Source organism: Staurois parvus, unplaced genomic scaffold (assembly GCF_062004578.1).
Source record: "Staurois parvus isolate SC_StPar_1 unplaced genomic scaffold, SC_StPar_1.0 ptg000172l, whole genome shotgun sequence".
Classification (NCBI taxonomy): Eukaryota; Metazoa; Chordata; class Amphibia; order Anura; family Ranidae; genus Staurois; species Staurois parvus.
The window spans coordinates 7,848,560-7,874,475 of NW_028317968.1; the positions used below are offsets into that span (position 1 = coordinate 7,848,560).

The following is a 25,916-nucleotide window of genomic DNA, read 5'->3' on the forward strand; positions in this document are numbered from 1 at the left end:
GCAAGGGAAGTTTCACTTTACAGAGCTTAGCGAACCAGGTGAAGTTCTGTTGGCTACTATCATCCAATCATGTGCAAGCAAAAATTGCTGTTTTTTTTTATCACCCAAAAAAGTTAAAATGAAGTGTTCTATAAGCTGAAGCTATGTTTACTTTATTTATCCAATGATTCGTAAAACGAAAAATCCTATTTTTAAAGTTTCTTTGCAAATGATTGGGGATTAAAATGTGAATACAGCTTCTTATCTTATTTATTATGTTCCATAAACATGCTCTAACATTCTCTTTTCAAAATGTAGCAGACCCCTTTTTTCCTAAAGGCTTCAATATCTATTGTTGATTGACTGTCCCGTGTTTTGTGCATGGGGGTACAGAAGCCCAACAATGTAATTTCACGGAAAAAGGGCCAATACCTAAAAACTGAATTAGAATCTAAAGTTAGAAATTAAAAACAGGGAAGGGGGGGAGAGAAAGCTGCATAGTTCAGATCTTCAGGAAACAAACAACAACTCAAACATATAACAGAAAGAAGACCCACTTGAAATAGACTAATGCTGTTATGGTGGGTATTTGTTTGTCATCTAGGCTACCCATAGATGCAGTTCTGTCAACTGTCAGCAAAGAAGAGAAGGACCTTCTGCTTATTGTCCAAGTTGCAGTACTGCAATTATTTTTTTTCTTAAGCTTGACAACTGTATAGACTGTAACCCTCCTATGTATAAGACTGTTACAAATTTGGACCCTACATTAAATGCTAACAGAATAAATGTATCATCCATTATACCATTAAAAGCACATGGTGGATATAGAGCACAAAAACTTCACTTGCAATATCCATGGAGATATATCCACTTATAATATTTTGAATGAATTCTCAAACTGTACGTGCATCTGCAAAGAGTTAATAAATGTGACTGCTCCCTAAATACTCCAAACACCTTGCAATTGAAGGCAAATAGTGTGACTCATCTTTCACCTAAAATGCAATACATATTGATTTTAAAATATATAATAGCCAAACAAAGGACACAGGCATTAAATTGTTCACATATAAGGAATAGTCCATTATATGCTAATAAAAGAAGGAAATATCTCCAACTGTGGGTCCCTTCTGCCTTACTCCTTAATGAGTCTGCTCTGTCACTGGTGACATCTACCAAGGCACATTTATTTTGAAAGGACCATAATCATGGTTTTCTTGAGCATCAGAATAATCTCCAGGGGAGAAAAAAAGTAGTTTTAGGGTACACATGTATTTATTATGAATTTTCTCTGTATTTAGCTTGTAAATTTTGGGCTGTATGAGCACCCCCATAAAGTTAGGTTCATCTAACGAAGGTTCCTTTTCTGATGTCTTTGACCTCCGTCATGTTCCTAAACCAAAGAACCCAATACACTCAAAAGCAATATTCATATGGCTGTAGTATTTTTGAATAACATTGCTTCCACTTAATATTTTTGCAAGCTATAATCTTAAAAGGATGTCATTAAATTTTTTCTCTTAAAAAAGAAGGGGTTACTTGAACTTACACCTGTAAGGTATAGAACTATGCTAATAGAATTGTATCATACAGCTAGGTACTGGGCACTTAGAAGAATCTAATAGAAGGTAATAACATACTTGGTACTGTATGCTTCCTTCCATTGATCTGCCTTTTGTTTCGTTCCACATTAAGTTTTAATCAAGGTTTAATGACATAGCCTGAAACTTGTAGCCATTAGCCGTGATGAAGATTAAATTGGTAAAGTATGATAAATTAGAATGACCCTCTCAAGAGCCATGATTTATTTTCCTTTTCTTATTGTTTTCTAGGTACAGTGTCTCCTTCCTTGCAGCCAGACAGAGTAAACCCATTGTGTTTATCTTCCCTATTTTGTTTTATGTCATATTTCCATCAGTTACCATGATCACATACATTTGATCTTCATGCTAAACCAGAATCTATTGCTTGTGCAATAATTCCATTCTAATTAATATGGTTTGTTTGTATGGCGCCAAAAGAATTCCACATGGCATTGAGTATGAGGAGACATTAATGGAAAAAACAAACATTAGGGCTATTGATTGGTGTCTTCTGATCCAGATGATAGCCTGGGTGAGAAACAATGTCCTCAGCAGTTAGTTTTACTACCTGTAACAAAGCAAATAGATTGAATATTGCAAATAAATTTACTAAAGTCCCTCATAGATGGACTAGTCTTGCAATCGTAGTTGAGATTTGACTACCCCTGAGAAGCTTACTGAGGGCTATTGAAGCTGTTCCTTCTTACTGTTACAGTTACATGCTTGTTTAGTAATTCTATGTGCAAAGGGTCAGCAGTAACATACAGAAACAATCATAAATAAAACATGCCTGATATAAATAAAGCATGTCTGTAATATAAGAGGCACAGTGCTTACTTTCACGTTAGCCCATTTGTTGATATGCCACCTGTTTACTTCTTTCCATTCGCTGCAAAGATTCAACCTGTCAGAGGGGTCAAATACCTTTTTCACTCATTTCAGGCAGTGCTTCCTCCTGCTGGCTTGAACATCCCTATAGTGACCCATGGGTTGCGGTAGGAAACCCAAGTGTGTAAATGGGAAGCAGCTATCTTCCTCTTAGATTGTAAGCTCTAACGAGCAAGGCCCTCTGTTTCCCCTTGTACAAAATGTATTGTAACTGTAATGTCTACCTTCATTTTGTAAAGCACTGCACATACTCTTGGCACTTTATCAGTCCTGTATAATAATAATAATTCTACACACCTGGAAGTGTGGAATACTTGTATTGGCCAGGTAGAAGCAAAGAGCCAGTATATCAATGAAAGGCTGCCACAAGAGTAAGTATGGTGTTTCTTTTTCTATTAATTTTGCCTCTTATGCAGCCACTGGAAATCGTTAAAACCTTTCAGGCGTTTTTTTTTCTCTGGTTCAATAATTTTTATTCAATTAAGAAGAATAACAATAAGAGCACCAGTGGCTTGAATTGACTGTACAGGTGCATAAATCCTGTATAATAATACAAAACCAAATATGATTCCAGAGAAGTGAACAATGACAACAATGGCTAAATCAAATAGGCATAAACAAATGAGTAAAGAGTAGGTAGAATCAATCAGGCAGTTTTTTATTTCAATCTTCCACTCTAGGAGTGAAGCAATGAGTTTAAAGGACTGATAAATATAATTTGGGTTCCTGATTAGCTATACATCATGTGCACTATGTGATATACTTTGGCCTGCCCATGATGGATGTGCTTTAGGAGTTTGACTATGGTACAGTCTGCCTTTTTCACTGTATATTTCTATTATTTTGGATAAATAGGATCACTCATCTGGCTGGTATGTGAGGGAGGGCCAATTTTGCCACCATACATATCATGACATTTAAGAACATGTGATGGAGGTGATACCACCTAATATGAGTGGCCTCCAGCCATTTGCCACACTGAGAGGCCCATCAGGAGCTACTTATGGACTTAGTATGGTCAGACACTAATATCGTACCAAGCACCCGAATGGCACATCTGAACTCTGCAGTGCATTTACTATTATTTTGGAGATTTCCTTGTGTTCAGGATCATGTAATCAATTTAACTGGATTAGCTCCTCACTTTCTTTTGAGCATATTTAATATACATGTGGCATGTTTATATACAGTATCTATATATCTCTATTTATATGACAATGGGGGGGAATTTAGGGAGCAGTTAATGATTATTGTGTTTCATTTTGGGATCTGTGTAATTTGCATATTATGTGTAGATTATATGTAATAAAAGGTTTTGTATGTTTGTTGGTGAAGTGTAGGTATTGGATTATGGGAATACTTCCTTTGGGATTTAATTATAGCTTTTGGTGATCTTTGTGTAGGGTGGATTGGTTGAGTCCAAATCTCATATTTTTATGAGTGGGTGTTGAGTATTTTTCTATTACTGGTATGCAAAGCATTGGATTTTTTTTTTTAATCATACTTACCTAGGTGGAAGCAGCATCGATCCGATGATGCATCTGCCCCCACTGGCTCTAAGGCTGAGAACTGAGTTGTCAAAAACTGCTGATCACTAAGTTCTCCCTGCCACTCTGAGCAGAGAGCCAGGACAGTCAGTGGCCCTCTGTTCTGCCCCCGCAACGCTCACTGGAGCTCTGGGTTATGGAGGGGGCAGGAGCTAGGTGCTGGTCCAGGCTCCTTGGTGGATCCCAGCCTGGACTGTCTCTGTGCAACATCAGCTGAGAGCAGGCTGAAAACAAGTCACAGGAGTGCAGAATGAGCTGCAGTCCTGTGATCCACAAATGAGCTTTGGCTGTACTTCTTTAACTATATAAAGTGACCCTATTAGAGGTAGACTTTCAGTAAAATTTAAAGAAACCTAACTGGTTTCTATGGCTTCAAAGCTTTTGTTTTGCTTTCAGTAAAGTGGAAAACCTTAAAGTGGAACTTAAGTAAAAAATTAGGTCCTACTAGATCACTTCAGGCTAGCTCGTTATGCAGATATAGCTATGCAAAACATTAAAAATCTGTGTCTATACTGTTTAAAATCCAGTAATACACTGTCTCACCCTGCTCTGCACATGCTCAATTGCTCTCCAATTTTAGGCATTTTTTTGGCACTGCTGAATCTGTAGAGGCTGATCTGCTGACAGCCTTGAAGCGGAATTAAACCCACCTATCCCGTTTACAGCCAGGAAAGCTGCTTCTGTTTGATCTGCAACTGCCATGATACTGCACATGTGATCAGTTATGGCACCAGCCATTTGATAGTTTGACAGTTTGTCTGAAAGCACAAGTAAATGTGACAGGTAGCGAACCCGGCATTTATGATTTGCTTTTGTTCAGGGCTCTGGGCTTCAGCAAAATGGCAGCCTCCAGCAAGAGGAAACATGAGCAATACTAATTTTGGTGTCATAATTACTACTGTGGAGTGTATGTTCCTTGCTAAAGAACATTTAATCAAGTTGTTATGGGTAAAGTTCCACTTTAAGAACTGCTCCCAGATTCTTGATACTGTCTCGTATGCAGAGCTATTTCTATACTTCTTGCTGTATCACATTGACACAGACTGCATTTAAAAACATTTTTAGTAGGATAGGGAAGGGCAAGAATCTCTGTCTGGTTTTTACTGCTATCTATCCATTGCGGAGATCTCACTGTATTAGTGAGAACTTTCACTGAGACAGGAGCTGAGAATTTATCTCACCAACAAGGACACAGGTAGACCACTTATTCAACTCTTCCCCTCCACATGCAAAATGGAACAAAAACAAACTTTTGGCTGGAGTGTCAGTTTGGGCATCCCTCATATTGCTCCCTGTCTGTTAGTTATCTTGAAGCCATATTCTTAAGGCCATTTTTTTTTTCTATGTTGTAGCTTGATTACCTGCCATCATTTGCCCCCATTCTTTTGAGATCACCTAGCTATTTCACTATAAATATCTTCTGGTAAAAATTATTAAGAGTTCACTTAAAGTGGCAAATAAAAGTCACATTTCCTGCCTAATTGTTTGTCGGACCTAAGATCAATTTATTTTCCTTTTTACACTTAGCCACAAATGTTTATGCTACTTGACCTGAGATGCAATGAGCCTTGAGATATTTAAGCAGAGTGATGCCAAAACAATGACGGTGAAAGCCCTCTATCAGTGCCAAAGTGAGCCTCTATTTGCTGGTTTAGGAACACATCTGTACAGCTGCAAACTAGAAAAAGAATTGTGCAGGTAAACATAATGATTGCATCCAAACAAATGTCAAGCTATAAAATAGTGACTGGTTTGCATCATGTTGTAGGGAAACCTTGACATAGCTAAAATTTGAATAGTGCACTAATCGTGTTATTTTAGGGTTTTTTTTTTTTTACAACATTGCCCAAATATATACACCAATCAGAACAGGAAATTCAGTTTGCATACAGCGAAGATTCCCTTTCTGCCTGCCTAAATCCAGGCTTAAAGTTTGCCTGTTGTCTTTAACCTGGCAATCAAGGAACCCCAATTCTGTATTTTCAATTTCACCCATTAGAATCATTGTGTCTCTGTGTTAGAGATGGAGAAGAACTTACAGAGAAAAAAACATTGAAGCCCAACTCCAGCCCACACTACAGTTACACAAGGAGTTACGGCAACTGCATGGGAGCTTGTTCTTTTGAAGAACAACAAGCTTAAGCCTCATACACACGATCAGAAAATCGTCCGAAAAATACTGAAGTGATCGTACAATAATCTGATCTTTAGTACTCCGATTTCAAGAGCTGATCACAACAGTTCATCCGAAATCTCCCAAAGGAACAAACACGAAAATTTTCCTTGTACGATACCAGATTGAACGATTTTTATTTAATCAGTACAGTTTTAGTCTCAAAATACAATACATTACATCACTATGAGAATTTTCGTTAGTTGCGTAACCTCTTCGTTTTTTATACGAAGACAAGCATGGAAAAAAAAAATGGCTTTTGTCTTTTGTCCAATATTCTTATCATGTGTACGAGGATTTACTGGAAGGATCACCAGATAAAAATAAAAAGAAAGTCTAAAAAGAAAACTAATGCCAGCATCTAAGAGTTGGTAAGCTGCAATATAATAAATGTTTGGCTTTGGGTTTAATACCACCTTAATGTTCAGTTTATCTCCCATTCAGCATTTAAAGTGACACTAAAGCTTCATTTTTTTTTTTTAAATAGCTATACTTACCTGCTCTGTGCAGTGATTTTGCACAGAGCAGCCCCGCTCCTCTTCTTTTCAGGTCCCCGCCATTGCTCCTGGTTCCTCCCCCTCAAGCAATGCCCCCAAGGAAACCTGCTCACCCTGGGGGCACTGTTTCATGCTCATCCTCAAGCTGCTGCAGTATGCATTCATAAGACACATAGAGTCGTGGCTCGGCCCTGCCCCTATCTCGCCTGATTGGCTCACTGTGTGGGATTGAAAGCCCAGTGGCTCCTGGTGCTGTCTCAGCCAGTGAGGAGGAGGAGTCTTCAGATAGCAAAGGCTGTTGAGAATGTCGCTGGATTTGAGGGGGCTCAGGTAAGGATTGGGGGGTGGGGAAGGGGGCACTGCACGCAGAAGGTTTTTTACCTTCATGCATAGAATGCATGAAGGTGAAAAACCTTGAGCCTTTAGAACCACTTTAAGGCTTGACCACTTTTTCCAAGACATGATCTTTGCTTCAAAATATATTAAATCAGGCATGTAAAACTTAAATGAAACAGAGAGTTGCAAAGGGTTGCATTAGATCTACTGGAGACTGTATCTACTTATTTCCAACACCATATTACAGCATTTCGGTGTTTACTGGGGAAAAAAGTCATTTGTATTTTATCCTTATGAATAGGGGCAGAAAACTCTTCTTAAAGCGAAGTTCCACTCAAAAGTGGAAGCTCTGCTTATTTGCCTCCCCCCCCTCCTCCACTGCCATATTTGGCACCTTTTAGGGAGGAGCGGATACCTGGTTTTGACAGGTGCCCGCCCCCACTTCCAGCTCAGTTCGCCACGGCAAAGTGAGCCGGAAGTTCAGCCCCTTCCTCCCTCCCACAGTCTTCTGGGACACTTCACAGGTCCGAGAAGACTGCCTTAGCAATCATGATGCACAGCTCCGCAAGCTGTCACGGCCAGGTGCCTACAGTTGAGATGCCGGCGCCAGGGAGAGAAGAGGGAGAGAAAGGACGGCGCAGGTGAGAACATCGCTGGACCCTGGGACAGATGAATGTGTGTTTATTAAAAGTCAGCAGCTACAGTTCTTTTAACTGTTAACTTTTAATAAACTCAAAATGACTGGAACTCCACTTTAAGTATTCATCAAAGTTATTTAAAGAGTAGGGAAACTATGGTACACAGGGGTTGATTTACTAAAAGCAAACAGGCTGATTACTTTCCAAGGGAAATTTCTCTTATGCATACTATTTATTTTATTATTTATTCCAGGTACTTATATAGTGCCGTCAAGTTACGCAGCACTTTACCTATACTGTATATTGTATATTCACATCAGTCCCTAACCCTCAAGGATCTCACAATCTAAGGTTCCTGATTCACATTCATACATACACATACTAGGGCCAATTTAGACAGGAGCCAATTACCTACCAGCATGTCTTTGGAGTGTGGGAGGAAACTGGAGTACCCGGAGGAAACCCATGCATGCACAGGGAGGACATGCAAACTCCAGGCAGGTAGTACTGTGGTTGGGATTCGAAGCAATGACCCTAGTGATGCTTGGCAGAAGTACTCCCCACTTAGCCACTGCGCTGGCCATACTACAGCTTTTATATATGTATATACAATGGTGGAAGTTTCCAACACATTTTATCATGGGCAAAGTCTTGTGAATATTGGCTCTAGTTATAAGGCAGAAAGGTGAATAGAAAGTTCAATGTCACAATTCCATTTAACAGCTGTCAGGAAGGTTTCAGCAGTTCTTCAGTAAACACACCCGTACAAGCCTGCACTTTGTCAGAGATTTGGTAATCCCTTTAATCTGTACATATGCTTAACTAACATTATTCTTTTTTGCCATTCTCCTCCTGGGCATTCTTTTTGCTTTAGAAGGGTATGATAATGTAATACATAACTAAGCCATTTTTCACTCTTTCTTTTTAAAAGTGCCCTGATGAGCTGCCTATTGACAAATATGAGTCCCTGCACCCAATCCTGAACAGTTCAATAACTAGAGAATAAGAGAAGAAAAAATGGGCCACTTTCCTGTAATTGCTCCAGGCGTAGGCAGTGCAAGACCAAAAAAAATTAAAAATTGGCTGCGAGCACTGTAGATTGCCACAATTTATATAAAACAGAAATAAATGTTAATGAATAAACTGAGTACATTTTAGAATGCTGATCACAGAACCAAATTTTAATATTGTAAAATAAAATACGTACACTGCTAATACATCCGTTGTTGCTCTAGTACTAATACACTACTTGACTCAATCACTGTCCTGCCCTTCCTGTATTCCAGTGTTGTATTTTTGGTACAAAAACTTTTTTTTCCTTTTAGTAAATCATGCTAATCACACTGAAAAACAAATTATAAATGCCATTGGATGTTAAAGTGTGCCAGTAATCACGTAAGGGCAATCAAAGAAGCCGTGTTAGACCTTAATAGAGAATTTTTTTTAGATATTTACATGGAGAAGGCTTAAAGATACACTATACTTATACACAATACAGATACACTACAGGAGCTCAGTGGATTCAAGCGTGGTACTATGATAGGTTGCCAGCTGTGCAATAAGTCCATCTGTGAAATTTCCTTGCTACTAAATGTTCCATGTTCAACTGTTGTGGTGTTATAACAAAGTGGAAGCAGCTGAGAACAACAGCAACTCAGCCACAAAGTGGTAGGCCACGTAAAATGACAGAGCTGGGTCAGCGCATGCTAAAGCGCACAGTGCACAGAAGTCACCAACTGTCTGTAAAGGCAATAGCTAAAGACCTCCAAACTTCATGTGGCCTTCAGATTAGCACAACAACAGTGTGTAGAGAGCTTCATGGAATGGGTTTCCATGCTCAAGCAGCTGCATCCAAGCCTTACATCACCAAGTGCAATGCAAAGCATCGGATGCAGTGTTGTAAAGCTGTAAAGCACACCGCCACTGGACTCTAGAGCAGTGGAGACATGTTCTCTGGAGTGATGAATCATACTTCTCTGTCTGGCAATCCGATGGGCGTGTCTGGGTTTGGCGTTTGCAAGGAGAATGGTACTTGCCAAGTGTAAAGTTTGGTGGAGGGGGAATATGGTGTGGGGTTGTTTTTCAGGGGTTGGGCTAAGGGAACTCTTAAGGAGTCAGAAACCAAGACATTTTGGACAATTTCATGTTCCCAACTTTGGGGAGCAGTTTGGGGATGGCCCCTTCCTGTGCCAACATGACTGCACACCAGTGCACAAAGCAAGGTCCGTAAGACATGGATGAGCGAGTTTGGGATGGAGGAACTTGACTGGCCTGCACATATTCCTGACCTCACCCCTAAAGAACACCTTTGGGATGAATTAGAGCGGAGACCTTCTTGTCTGAGATCAGTGCCTGACCTCACAAAAGCGCTTCTGGAGGAATGGTCAAACATTCCCATAGACACACTCCTAAACCTTGTGGACAGCCTTCCCAGAACAGTTGAAGCTGTTATAGCTGCAAAGGGTGGGCCAACTCAATATTGAACCCTACGGACTAAGATTAGGATGTCATTAAAGTTCATGTGTGTGTAAAGGCAAGTCCAATACTTTTGGCAATATAGTGTAACTGTTGTTTGGCCTTTTGCAATGGACATTGCATTAGATGCATTTCAAATGCATTTTATAACATTTCTGCAACTTTTTACAGAGAACATTGCATAAGACATACCAGGTCCTGCATCTGATGGAGCATACAGATTAATGTCCCTACAATAGTCATACATGAGCATACAAGTGGCATTAAAGCCACTTATAAATAGAAGCCAGTTAACCAGTCTATCTTTGCATTATGCTTTAATAAAGGCCTGGATTCTTTCTTAGATACACAGAATATGACTGGATACTAACATTTATAGGTAAAATTGATCCAGGGAATATCCATTTGCCTCTTGGGGGATCAGGAAGGAATTTTTTCCCCTGCAGGAGAAAATTGGATCATGCTTTGCTGTTTTTTTTGTGCCTTCCTCTCGATCAACTGTGGGTATAGGATAGGAAAAAAAAAAATATTTTCCTGTTATTGTTGCACTAGGTGGACTTGGGTCTTTTTTCAGCCGGACTAAATATGTAACTATGATTAAATTTGAGCTGCTACAGTACCCTAAAACTTCATGATGTCTAAATGCTTGGGTGCATTTTATTGCTTCCCAATTGTAACATCTGGCAGGCTAAAAATGTGGGGCCACTCTAGCCCCTCTTTCAAAATACTTTTTGCTGTGATAGACAGTGTTGGTGTATTCTGACTACTGACAGTGTAGGTGTGTTCTGAATACTAAAAGCATTGGTTTATTGAGCCACACTCTATCAGTATGCTTTTTATTTGTAGATATATACTGCTTTGTTAGGATAGGGCTACATAGGCGATAAAATCTGTTTGCGACTAAGAGGTGTTTCGCCTTTCCTTGCTGCCAGACCATTTATTTTAACAGCCCTCTTCCCAAAAGATCATATGGGCATTTAAGCTGTGTTATGCAAGTTATTTACCTGTAAAAGCCCACATTGTGTAGAAATCCAAAAGGCCTAAAATTGCTGGGTGCCATAATCTTGGATGTGATGTCAGCAGCTCCAGCAGAATTAGACCTGCCCTCAAGTTATACGCTCAAATATTTACTTTCACGCTATCCGAAACAGCTACATAAAAGGTTATGTATGGAGGTGAATGCAGAGTTGGAGGAGTTTCAGGGGGCTATGACATGGCAGAATGGAGGAGAAACTATGACTGTGTCTAGGAATATCTGTTCCTGGAAGGGTTGAATCCCCTAGCAAGTTTAACCACATGTGCTCCGGAAGATTTTGCCCCCATCACAACTAGGCCATTTTTTGCTATTCAGCACTGCGCTACTTCAGCCAGTAATTTTGCAGTCATGCAATGCTGTACCCAAACGAAATTGCACACAAATAGAGCTTTCTTTTGGTGGAATATGATCACAGATGGGTTTTTTTTATTTTTTGTGATATAATTGAAAAACAATTTTCCAAAATTTTGATAAAAAACCACAGTATTTTTACATTCTGCTATTAAACATATCCAATAAAAAAATGAAAAAAAAAATTCTACATAAATTTTGGATAAAATGTATTCTGCTATGTCTTTGGTAAACAAAAAAAATCCCAATAAGTGTATATTGATTTATTTGCGTGACAGTTAAAGCGACTACAAACTATGGTATATATATATTGGAATTTTTTTTAATATTACTAATGGCGGTGATCAGAGACTTATAATGGGACTGCGATAGTGGAATGGGCAATCTGACACTAACTGAAGCTCAGGGGACTGACTAACTGCCACTGACATCACCAATGACATTAATGCAGGGGCATCTCATGGGGCCCCCTACTGACCCCGGGCCCTCGGGCAGTGCCCGAGTTTCCAAATGGTCAGTCCGCCCCTGGATCAGTGATAATACTATACACTGTCACTGTACTAATGACACTGGCTGGTAAGGGGTTAAATGTGTACCTAGCTATGTGTAAAGTGTGCTGCTTTTACTAACAGATCCCTTTGTTTCTCATTCCTGCTTTACAGGGATGAGTAAATGAGAGATTGTTCCCTCTGTACAAAGTCTTGTGTTGATTTTCAACACAGGACTCTGAGCTGTGATTGCCCACCACACTATCGCAGTCCCATTATAAGTCGCTGATCACCAGAAATAAGTAGCATAAAAAGAAATTCATATATATATATATATATATATATATACAGTGGGGATCGAAAGTTTGGGCACCCCAGCTAAAAATTTGTATTATGTGCATAAAGAAGCCAAGGAAAGATGGAAAAATCTCCAAAAGGCATCACATTACAGATTAGACATTCTTATAATATGTCAACAAAAGTTAGATTTTATTTCCATCATTTACACTTTCAAAATAACAGAAAATAAAAAAATGGCGTCTGCAAAAGTTTGGGCACCCTGCAGAGTTAATATCTTGTACTGACCCCTTTGGCAAGTATCACAGCTTGTAAACGCTTTTTGTAGCCAGCCAAGAGTCTTTCAATTCTTGTTTGAGGTATCTTTGCCCATTCTTCCTTACAAAAGTCTTCCAGTTCTTTGAGATTTCTGGGCTGTCTGTCACGCACTGCTCTTTTAAGGTCTATCCATAGATTTTCAATTATGTTGAGGTCAGGAGATTGTGAAGGCCATGGCAAAACCTTCAGTTTACGCCTCTTGATGTAATCCCCCATGGATTTTGAGGTGTGTTTAGGATCATTATCCATTTTTAGAAGCCATCCTCTCTAACTTCAGCTTTTTCACAGATGGCATCAAGTTACCATCCACAATTTGCTGAAATTTTATTGAATCCATTTTTCCTTCTACTCGTGAGATGTTCCCTGTGCCACTGTCTGCAACACAACCCCAAAGCATGATTGATCCAACCCCATGCTTAACAGTTGGACAGAGGTTCTTTTCATTAAATTCTGTGCTCCTTCTTCTCCAAACGTACCTTTGCTCATTCCGGCCAAAAAGTTCAATTTTAACCTCATCGGTCCACAGAACTTGTTTCCAAAATGCATCAGATTTGTCTATATGTTCATTTGCAAAGTTCAAATGATGATTTTTGTGGTGAAGACGTAGAAGAGGTTTTCTTCTGATGACTCTTCCATGAAGACCATATTTGTACAAGTATCTCCTTATAGTGGAACAGTGTACCACAACTCCGGTGTCTGCCAGATCTTTCTGGAGGGATCGTGCAGTCAAACGTGAGTTTTGAATTGTTTTTCTCACAATCCTGCGAGCTGTTCTGTCTGATATTTTTCTTGGTCTTCCAGATCTTGCTTTAACTTCCACTGTTCCTGATGACTGCCATTTCTTAATTACATTCCGAACAGAGGATATTGACATCTGAAAACGCTTTGCTATTTTCTTATAGCCTTCTCCAGCTTTCTGAGCGTCAACTATTTTCAGTTTCAGTTTTCTAGACAACTGCTTAGAAGAACCCATGGTGCTGATTGTTGGGGCAAGGTCAGATGAGTCTGGGCATTTAAAACCTTTGAGATTGACATCACCTGGTCTTCCCAGACGATGATTGAGAACAATCCATGACACTGGCAGGTCTCAGCTTTGCAAAGGGGGCAGTGCATGCTATAAATTCTGCAGGGTGCCCAAACTTTTGCAGACGCCATTTTTTTGTTTTCTGTTATTTTGAAAGTGTAAATGATGGAAATAAAATCTAACTTTTGTTGACATATTATAAGAATGTCTAATCTGTAATTTGATGCCTTTTGGAGATTTTTCCATCTTTCCTTGGCTTCTTTATGCACATTAATACAAATTTTTAGCTGGGGTGCCCAAACTTTCGATCCCCACTGTATATATATACTGTAAATACCATAGTTTGTAGAGGCTTCAACTTTCATGCAAACTAATCAATATATACTAATTTTAATTTTTTTTTACCAACGACGTAGCAGAATACATTTTGGCCAAAATTTATGAATTTTTTTAATTTTCTTACTGGATATGATATTATTTGTTAATATCGCAAAACTTGCTAACAGACACACACTGTGTATGATCACAGTGGGAGTCTCAGGGGGTGGGGAATGGGCGTGCCATATACCTGGAAGCAGGCAGTGATGTACCAGTATGCCGCTGTGACTGCCTGTCCTCAGTACAGTGCAGGTGATTCAGAAGCGGTTAAAGCCACATTGGGATTAAACAAACAATTACTTATTGAAAAAAAGAATGCTGCAAGTAAGCATTTATCATCTCTCTTAGCTTTCATCTGCAATTTTTAAAGTGAAACTAAACCCTTCCATCCTTTACTGCAAAAGAAGGTGCCACCTAAACCTTTGTTTGATCTGCAGCTGCAATGGTGATTGTTTATGACACCAACCATTTGATGAAATGAAGATTGATGGCATCACAGTCAACTACAGCAAGACATAAGCGTTATTAAAACATTGGTGTGTACAGCACAAACAGTCAATGCATTTCTGCCATAACAGCCTTACTCAGTTCTTTATTGGACCGCAGTCCATGCCTGAGCAACAGCCATTCAGCTGTGGATGTTTTATTAAGGCGGTAGAAACGCTGCTTTTTGTTTTTTTAGCCATTTAATGGTATGCCAGTTTGGTTGACATCACAAGCAAATGTGACACTTATCATTCAAGACATGTTTTAACCACTTCCCGACCGCCCTACAGCAGAATTACTGCAGCAGGGTTGCGCAAAAGCACATATGTACGTGATTTTGCTTTTTTGGGTAGGGGGTGCGCGGGGCTACAGCTGTTGATCTCCAGGTCCTGGCTGTAGAAGCCCTGCACCCTATGACTACGTGCATAGCACGAAACGCGTCAGGGGGCTACAGCAATTGGACGTCTAACCACTGCTGGTGGCCTTCCTGAATCTCAATACTATATGGTCAGTGTCCTTTGCCTTTTTCCATTTTGTTATTGCACCTTTTTTTGACGGAATAAAAGTTCCCTACAGTATCACACTATGTGGTCTCCTTTATTGGTCCCTCTCCATGAGGGCCATCCGCAGAGTCTGCTTTAAGGTGACCCTAGATGGTGATGCACATCACGGACCCCTGAGTACCCCATGCAGATCTGGCCGGAAGGTGTATAGGATCCTGACCTAAACTGGGAAGCAGCTGACCTGAGCAATACCTGATGAGACAGGTTATATCTCAAATGCGTGTTTTTATGCACTTCCGGTGAGTGCGCAATTTACTTACTTCAGATTCATACCTGGCACCTTGGATCAGCCCTCCACGCATGATTTTCCGGATCATACAGGATCCTCACGTGGGCAGTTTTATCTGGGACTTTTTATACACGAAGTTCACCAATTGGTGATATCACCATTTTCATGATATTAATACGCATTTTATGTTATCTATTTATTTAATAAGGTTTACTTGTAATACATGGTAAACATACATCATTTATGTTATTTACTTTTATGCTGCATATTTTGTTTTAGCGCTGCACCTTCATATTGACAACACACAATCAACCCTTTGATCGCCCCAGATGTTAACTCCTTCCTGCCCAGTGTCGTTAGTACAGTGTCAGTGCTTTTTATTTGCGCTGATCACTGTATTAGTGTCCCTGGGGATGTCAGAGGCAGTAAGTCAGTTCCCCCCTGGTGTCAGAATGTCTGTCGCAGTCCCGCTATAAGTCGCTGATCACCGCCATTACTAGTATAAAATTAAACAAATTCCAGTATATATACCGCCATTTGTAGACTCTATAACTTTCACGTAAACCAATTAATTTACACGTATTGGGATTTTTTTTTAGCAAAGATGTAACAAAATACATTTTGGCCTAAATTTATGACAAAATTAGATTTTTTTCAATTTTTTTGCTGGATATGTTTTATAGCAAAATGTCAAAAATAAAGGTTTTTTCAAAATTGTCGGTCTTTTTTTGTTTATAGCTCAAAAAATTATAAAACGTAGAGGCGATCAAATACCACCAAAAGAAATCTCCATTTGTGGAAAAAAAAGAACAGAAATTTCATTTGGGTGCAGCGTTGCAGGGCTGCGCAATTGTCAGTTAAAGTAACGCAGCTCCGTATCGCAAAAAATGGCCTGGTCAGGAAGGGGGGTAAATCCTCTGGAGGGCAAGTGGCTAAATAGAACTGATTTGGCAAATAATCAGTACACCCTTATTTCGGGGACAGGGTCTCTTTTAGTTCAGCTGATAATGCTGCAACAGGCCTGTTTGCACTAAACTAATAACAGCATGTTGCCCTTCCCGTGTACATGAAGTGAGTGCCTGAAATCTGCTCAAACCACAGAAGGGAGTGTAAAGAGAGCAAAAGATAAAACAAAAGCACGGAGAAGACTTTGTAAATCTCAAGAAGGAAAATCTTTCAATGTGGGTAATCCCTGGAACCCACATGTGCATTAACATTCGCACCTCACACGTCGATAGAATAAAAAAAAAATGAGACCTTGAAACACTGGTAACACTTTATTTGTATCTTCTGTACTTACTGAAGTATCCCAGGAACAAGAGACTGACCCTTTCTAAAGTGTTTGTTCACACATGCAGGGAATCCATGTTTGGCAAAACTTCAAAAAACATGTTCTTTGTTATTCAAAGGTCTACTAGCAAGAGACAAAATAGTTTTGTTTCTTTATCTCTCTTCAGAATAACACAAGTCAAGAAGGCATCTTTCATCAATCTTTTCATTTACTGTCAAGGAATGTGAGAAAATTGTCAGAGTGAACTCCACCTAGACTCCACTTATTTACACAGTTATTTATCCAGGAAGGTGTGAAAAATATTCTGCATGACTGAAAGGATGCTAAATACTGTATGCGGCTTTTGTCTAGGTTTTTTTTTTTGTGGAAATGGCAGAAGAAAAAAAATGGATCTTGTATTCTTTTGTGCGTCACCGTGTTCTCACTTCACAGATAAACCGTGATTTGTACAACATTATAGTGATAGATTTAGCCTGTCAAATTAAAAGTCTTTAGAAGTGAGGTAAATCCACAGAGGTTTTAAAAGGCTTAAAGTTTCATTACACTTTGTGGAAAGTTCAGAAGGGGTTGGTGGAAGTTCAAGTGCAGATGTCACACAAGAGTTTGTTTTTTTCTGCTGCTGAAGGCTCTGCAGTGCCTGGAATTTGATCTGCAGTAAAGCAAGAGATGCATCAATGTGATTGAACTCAACTGATGAAACTCTGGGACCCAAAACAAAGCAGCACAGGCCATATAAATCCATGATGGCCTGTGTCTTGTGCTGTGCTCATGCCATTCCAAGTTGGAATTATCTGGCCCTCTTTGCTGATGTTTGGAGTAACTGGCTGCTCGAGTGTTTATGAACAGTTATCATCCACTACTTTGGATGTTATCAGAGGAAGGGACGCCTGCCGCAGGGCTTGGTCTCTCACCCTTTCTATTACCACCTGTCATTGACGGAGAGTGTGCGGTGAAACTGCACATTCACTGAGTACAAGTGTAGATAGTTTCTGACGGCTGATCAAAGGGGAAAACCAAAGGGGCTGATAACAAGGACATGTTTCATGTACTTTTAACTTTGAGACGCCCAGGCATTTGTATTTTTTTTCTGTTAGCTGGCAGAAAAATATTCAGTTTCCCAACAGGACAGTAAAGGAAATAAGGGGAAAATGCTTTTGTTATATCGGTGTAGAAATGTCATCTGACGTCTGCCCTGAACATAGTTTGAGTATTTGTGCAATAAATGCTGATTACATACTGAATATATGTGTCCCCAGCCCTGGCTTTCCTGATGATCTTGAGTAGAAGTTAACAAATAGGTACTAAAGTGTGTTTAAAGCAGCACATCCGCTCGGTGGTTGGTTTAAAGCCCAACCACAGCACCACCTGCCTGGAGTTTGCATGTTCTCCCTGTGCCTGTGTGGGTTTCCTCTGGGTACTCCGTGTGACGGGAGTCACTTTGGGTGGGGGGCCCATGGAACCCAGCTCACTTTGGAGAGCTGGGGAGACCCCTGTCTCAGCTCCCCATATCCCTTTTATGTGTAAGTCACTCTGTGCCTGTTAGAGGTACAGGGTGATCTGTCCTAATATTGTGTAGACATGTCTAGGAGATAGGTGGGGTGGAGGTTGTGGTTTGTTTGGTGTTGTGTGGCTGCATCCCATTGTTCTATTGTTTATCTTGCTTGGGAGCAAACTATTATGGGATGTATGTGTTTATATGTAATAGCTTAGTGGGGGGGTGTTTCCAGCAGCCCTCCCTCCTAATGGGACTGTCCGCTGGTGTGAAGTTTGAATACCTGTGTGTCTCTTATTACTAAATGTAGATTGCCCTGCCCTGTGTCATTATGCAGGGAGGGGGGATTGTTCCCTGAGTGTATATAACTTGTATCTGTGTTCAAATAAAATAGTCTACCTCTGGCTTACTACAAATCTGGTGTCGTCTGGATCTTGGGGTAGCAATAGCCAGATTCACTGGTCTTGTGTTCCAGAGCCTGAGAAGCAGCTTCTTGACGGAGATACCCAGTCGTGGGTATCTGGGGTCCATTACACTCCGGTTTCCTGCCACACTCCAAAGACATGCTGGTGGGTTAATTGGCTCCTGTCTAAATTGGCCCTAGTATGTGTATGTAGGAATGTGAGTTAGGGACCTTAGATTGTACGCTCCTTGATGGTTAGGGACTGATGTGAATGTACAATATATATGTGTAAAGCTCTGCATAAATTGATGGCGCTGTATAAGTACCTGTAATAAATAGATAAAATAAATAAAGCCGAACTTCCCCTTTTGAGTGAAGTTCCCACTCCCACTTCCAGTCAGATGCACCGCAGAGATCTGAGCTGAAAGTTCGCCAGCCCACCTCTTTCCCCCACAGCCTTCTGGGACACTTCACAGGTCCCAGAAGACTGTGGAACCATTCACAAACCGCAGCTTCGCACATGCGCAGTATGAAACTGGCTGTGAAGCCACAAAACTGAATTGCCAGTTTCCCTTACCTGTACCGGAAGACCTGTACCAGAAGACAATTGAAGAATGGGCTCAGGTGAGGACATTGCTGGAGACCTGGACAGGTGAGTGCCCTTATATTAAAAGTCAGCAGCTACAGTATTTGTAACTGCTGACATTTAATTTTTTGGGGGGAGCCTGAAGCTCTTTTTTAAAGAGGAAGTTTAGTCAGAGCTTTAGTCCTGCTTGATCACTTCAAACTCCTTTTCCATGTATAGCTATGTAAAACATTAAAAATAAGTGCCTGCCTATACTGTTTAAAATCCAGTAATACACTGTCTCACCCTGCTCTGCACATGCTCAGTTGCTCTCTATTGTTCGGCACTTTGCCAAAAATGTAGAGGTCGATCTTCTGACAGCCTAAATATTTACTGCTGTTCAGGGGCTCTGGGCTTCAGCAAAATGGCAGCCTTGAGCAAGAAGAAACAGGAACAATGCTGGAGACAATTTACAGCACACACTAGTTTTGGTAGCATAATCATTAATCTGGAATGTTTATTCCTTGCTAAAGAACATTATTTTTTTATAAAGTTGTTATGGGTAAAGTTCCACTTTAAAAATTAAATCCAGGTATTTATATTTTATACACTGTTACATCAACGTCAACGTAACCATGCATATACCATATGCCATATACTATATGCTGATACCCCTTGGAAAGTTGGAAATCACTCAAGTAGACAGCACTACTCCAGTAATCTCAGCTCGGCGTGGGCATCATTTGCTGATTGGAGAAGGTGGACAGGCATGTGACTTTACACTCTCCACCGTGCCCAATCCAAGAACACTTTGAATTCATTCAGAAATTGCAAGGCATTCTCTGAATGCTACCTAGGCCAAGCAAGCGACCTGTGTTCGACAAGCAGCATAGCAGCCATTCAGCACAGGACCCAAAAAAAAAGCAGAGATCACTGGAGTAGCAGTGTTTACTTCAGCTCCAGCTTCCCAGGGCATTGACCATAATTATGCCATATATGCATAATTACATTAGTTCAAGTCAATCACAGCCCAAACAATAATGACACCCTTGCAAATTTCTGTGACAGTCACATTTCACACTCTCTTCAGAACAGTAGGTGTAACCTCAATTGCTAAGGTGGGAGGTTAGAGATGGAGATGAGGGCTTGCTTGTTAACTTTTAATACAAAAGTAGACATTTTGTTTAAAATAGCTGATAAAGGTACAACTATGTTTGCATACTTGTGGAATTGAAAGCTTAATTTTAAGTAAAAATGTCCTTATTGGTAACATTTCCAGCATATTATTTTTGACGCATACACAGGGAAGGGACTGGCGGACCTCCTGGTGTATGTGTCTGGTGGACTTAGCATCATTTTTCATGTTACTTGTATGGATGCTAAGTCACGAGTTTAGCACCTACAGGTATTTATTACCTCTCCCAAAGACTACAATACTCCCCCTGACAGTACCTTCATCAACGTTTCTCTCCAAGAGGACAGAGCCACCACTATACAGACATCATTCAGGGTCAGCTTTATCTTCTGGGAGTGTTGTTCTATTGGTCCACTGCTGTGCTCAGTGGTTCTTTGCACCGACCCCAATGTCACCACTGTGACACTCTTTTGATATTGCATAAAAATGTGAAGAAAAATACAAACACTTGAAATTTAAAAAAATAATGTAATTAATTAATTTAAACCCTGATCCACAGACATTTTTCAACAAGGTGGAAAGTATCTGTGTGTGATAATGAACAGTTACAGTGCTGTAGGAACCTTAAACAGCCCGATTTGCGCTATCATTGAGAAATCAGAGAAGGTTTATGGCTGTTCATGGCCACCCATTAGTTTACTGACAGCTAATACATAGAGAGATAAAAGTACTTTAGAACATATATAAGACTATAAACCAAAATTGATATAATCAAGAAAAAAATGTGTCCATGTTCCACACATGTGTATAGGCACATTCTTATCCCTTTGGTTATTTGGCATGTTGATTACATGTATTAACCAGCAACAACAACATGTAGATTATCAAAGTATCCCTGGACAATTTGTAAACTTGTCTCCAAGTGTAGCTCAATTTCAAAGCCACCCAAAGTATTTTATTTATGAACACAGCTGGTAGGATACAGAAAGCTAATCTTTGATTATTCATTGCAACTAAGAACAAAAAAATAAAATAAAATTGGTAAACACACTGTAGTTGGATTTTTTTACTCTGTTATCATTGGTAGGAGGGAACAAACGTATACGACTGTTTGGTTTATGTCATATGTAAGTTTGTGAGTGAAAGCAGAACTAACCTTGCTTGTGTCCATGCTGCCTTTAGTCTTTGGTCTTTATTATTAAAACTACATAGTATATAATTTATATATTGAATAAACATGCTGCTTAACATTGCATAGTATATAATTTATATATTGCATAAACATTCTGCTTGCATATAAATGACTATCGTTGTGCTTCATAAAACAGACCAAATATTTTATCCCAGTTATTGCCTCTTGTAATTTTGTTAATGGCCTGAAAGATAGCTGTTTGTAATCCATCATTTGTAAATATAAACTGTTTTTGCACAGGTTTGTGCGCTTATAACAAATTGTAATGCTACCTCGTTTTACATTGTTCATGTAGGATTTAAAATGTTCCATTAATTTCCTGATTTAAATGAGAAGCTTTGCTAACACAAAATGCCCCAAAACACAAAATATAGCAAACAATCAGATTTCCGTTTACCACATTTAAGAGATTAAAATATGGTTGTGACTGGTTGACAGAAGTTATTACAATCTCTATATAGTTTTTGAATTTTGCACTTCATTTTTAAAATATCCCAGGAATTTGAATTTTCAGAAACATTGAAAATATTACTGTATATAAAATATACACTGGTTATGACCACTCACCTAATATTGAGTAGGTCCCCATTTTGCCACCAAAACAGCCCTAAGCCATTGAGGCCTGTGGTCCACTAGACATCTGAAGGTATGCTGTGGTATCTGGGACCATGCCATTAGTAGCAGATCCTTTAGGTCCTGGGGTGTCCATGGATTGGACTTTTTTTTCCAGCACATTCCAGAGATGTTTGATTGGCTTGAGGTATGGAGAATTTGGAGGCTGAGTCAACACCTTGAAGATACTTTCTTTATTTGCTCTGTTGTCTAGTTCTGATGTTCACGTGCCCATGGTTGGTGCTTTTGGCTGTGAACAAGGGCCAGCATGGGCAGCCTGATGAGTCTGTAACTACACAGCCCCATACACAACAAACTGTGATCTACTGTGTGCTCTGGCACTTTTCTATTGGAACCAGATTTGAAAGCGTTAGTAAACACCACCTGGTCAGTTGTACCTTCAGTTAAGCTTACAAAAAAGCTTACCCATAGGTACAGTGGATATCTCCTAAACATGCACCATCTAGGAGATATTCACAGTTTTAACAGCTGGTGACGTCATCGGTGCATGTGCACTGTGCTCTCAATGGACACCATGCCATCACTTGAGACATTTGTGCCACTGTCGTAACTCCTGCATGCATGAGCGAGAATGATATAATCACAGCTCATTCAGCCTATTCAAATGGTGAACCAGGAAGGAAGACCATGTGAAGATGGAATCCCTGTCAGCGCTGACAGAGCACTACTGTAGAAACCCGTTTTTGCTATAAGTTATATTCCGTTATAAGTCTTTCATAATGCACTAGTATGCTGTGAATACTAGCATAAAATATCAGTATTTTGCAGGGAGATTTTATTTTTAAAGACTTAATATTACTTTAACTTTTTCAGCAATTTGAGCTACAGTAGCTCTTCTATTGTATCGGACTTCACTGACAGCCTTCGCTCTCCATGTGCATCAGCGAGCCTTGGCCGCCCATGATCCTGTCACTGGTTCACCAGTTTTCCTTTCCTAGACCGCTCTTGGTAGAGCACAACCACTGCAGACTAGGAACATCCCACAAGAGCTTCAGTTTTGGAGTTGCTCTGACCCAGTTGTCTAGCCATTACAATTTGGCCCTTGTCAAACTCGCTCAGATTTTTATGCTTGCCCATTTTTGCTTTCAAGACATTAATTTCAAGGACAACTTGTTCACTTGCTGCCTAATATATCCCACCCATTTTCAGAAGCCATTGTAACAAGATAATCAATGTTATTCACTTTACCTGTCAGTGGTCATAATGTTGTGGCTGATCTGTGTTTATAGGCAAATGCTGCACATTGTTTAGCTATCTTTTATGGGAAATATGCTATTCTCCACAGAATGTGTGATATCCAAGGATCTGGGTTCTATGGGTTGATTCCTAGGGTTTCAGCTTGTATATTTTATGGAGGCAATGATGAGAGGGGGGGTCTACATCTTACACAGGCTATTGAGGGGTGCCCATATCTCTTGTCGGATGTTGCAGCCATTGTAGAGGTGACCTTTATCCTATCATACCCAACTGAAGGGGAATGGCATGATTTGGTCAATATTGACCACTACTACCACTGTGGTACCCCATGGCTACAAATGTTTGTGGCTCCACATTTCAATGCACTTTATATAAAATAGGTTTAATCTCCATGTTTTAATGGAATATTAGTTCTCTATTATCTAATTCACGTAATAAATAATGAATAAGATAACTAAACAAGAGGCTACTAACTCAATTGATGTATATTATTACGCTTTGGAAGGAATAAACTGTTAAGTAATTAAAATAATTTATATAATATACAATAAAAATACATTTAAATTTACCACATTTGAGTCACTTGTGTTTCTATTATTAATCTGAAAAGTTAGCTTTAAAAGAAAAGTTATTCAGTTTTGTGAAAAATGTACTGCTTAGAATTTTTTCTTGATGGAATTCTGAAATAATAATAGTACCAAATACAAGTAATGCTTTAATGAACTTGTCCACATCAAGCAATTTTTTTTACACTTGATGTATGTTTGATGTCATTATTAATAATAACAATAAGGAAGGAGAATAGCAAAATTAGATTAATTGTTTTGTTTTATTCATTGTAGGGGCCTATGATCGTAGTGTCACTCTTCTGGAAGTGTGCGGGAGCTGGCCTGAGAGCTTTGGGTTGCGCCACATCTCTTCCATTGAAAGCACAGATGAAGGTCTCCGTGAGCGGCTGGCTGACGCTATGTCCGAGTCCCCAAACCGAGATGTGGTGGTATCAGGAACAGGTACAAAAAAGAGGTGTGATATGAGGTCCCACAATTCTCTTTAAGAATTATTTCAAAGTGTTTTTTGTATTCCATTGTTCTTCAGATTTGTAGCTCCATGGTTTTGAAGTATGATAACATTCAATTTAGTCCTTGATCCCTAAAACAAATCTGTACTTTCCCTATTCATAGCAAAGCAACAGGTTTTCTTTAATGCCACTATTCCCAGCAGCTTGGTACACACTATTTCCTTGTCCCCAAGAACTGAGGGAATGACCAGATACTTTTACTATCATATGGAGGAGCATTGCAGGGCCATTCAAGGTTGTCTCATGGGAACCCATAGCACCATAACCCCCAGCAACTCCTACCTTACACAGGGCTTTCCTTTTCTTCCCCAAAGCTGAAAAAAATAACAGGAGAGCAAGGGGGAGATAAGTATATGCTGATGAGGAATTCTACATAAAAGTAACCTGTTTGGTTTGTCCTGCATGGCCCTCACAAGTTAGTTCTTAGATCAGATTCTCATGCTTCTTAAGGCAGATATCAGCAGACCACAAAACAGCTATTTTTTGAAAACACGATCTGTTAACATATGTTCTCTTGTTGCTTGAGCCTGAATATTACTGTCTATGCAGGCATGCTAATGTATGCGAAGGATGTAAGTGGGAGTCCACCTGGATATATCTCAGTGGAAGCAATAGTGGTTGTCTAACCTTGTTTGTTAACTCTCTTGGATATTAGTCCCTGAGTGTTTGCAGATACCCATAAATTCAACCATCATTTCATGTTATGGATATGCTTACTAAAAAGGAAAATTTACACAAGAGGGACATTACATTTTCTATGTGTGTCTGCCAGTGTAGTCACTTCTACCAAAGTATTCTGAACTGTAAAAGAGGCCACCCGGGATTGTAATGTCAATGGATATCCATACATAGGGTATGCAGAACATGAACATGCAATAATAATATATTAGGCTGATCACATTTATTCATCTATTGAAGTATATGACAAATAACTAGTTTTCCTTTAATTGTTTGCTGACATTTATGTTGCTGACATGAAGCATTTAAGTTTTCACTTTGCAAGTAGTTGGCACATAGTGATGCCATCATGGGCATCTAAACTGCCACCACATAAAAGGGCTGATGGAAATGCAAGGAATGTTGTAGACATTAGCAATAGGGTTGCGAAATAAATTCACATTATACTGTCTGTGGTCTGTACATCTCCTGAACTCTTCTTGGCTCTTTAATCCCAATGTAATCCATCTCTGAAATGTTCAGTTATATAGATAAATAATCTCATTTGTTTTCATAGATCTAATAAGCTGACCTCCTCACAAGAGGTTAAGAGATGTTAGAGACACTTATATATGTTGTTCTCCTCAATTCTTGTAGAGAAGCTTGCTTTCACTTTTTTATATCAGACAACATTTTACATGACACTAAAGACCTATGCTGCTATCACCACTGATTTACATATTCTTTCAATTTCATTTTTTTCAAAGTTTTTTTATTAAAATGTATTTAGTAATTGCTTAAATTTAATAGTTAAGGGTTATTCTTACTGCTCACAGCACGTTAGATGAAAACGCAACTGCAACATGGTACTGTGCAACACAAATATAATATAAACTAATATTAATAATAGTAATAATATCCATTACATTAGCTATCAGTTTTGGATGAAACACATAATTGTATATTGTTGTCCACAGTGTGAATCTG

General features: G+C 39.4%; 1 protein-coding gene across 8 annotated transcripts in view; it reads left to right on the forward strand.

The window, feature by feature from the left end:
* Window positions 1–25,916, forward strand: part of BCAS3 (BCAS3 microtubule associated cell migration factor) — a 1,369,778-nt gene that overhangs the window by 1,241,268 nt on the left and 102,594 nt on the right. For 5 of the 8 annotated variants that reach the window (XM_089676630.1, XM_089676633.1, XM_089676632.1 and 2 more), the window contains one exon: window positions 24,037–24,204. In XM_089676630.1, coding sequence (XP_089532756.1) covers window positions 24,037–24,204 — 168 coding nt within the window. Of the gene's footprint in view, window positions 1–24,036; window positions 24,218–25,916 lie in introns of all 8 variants that reach the window. The other 3 variants (XM_089676635.1, XM_089676636.1, XM_089676637.1) reach the window with 1 other exon arrangement.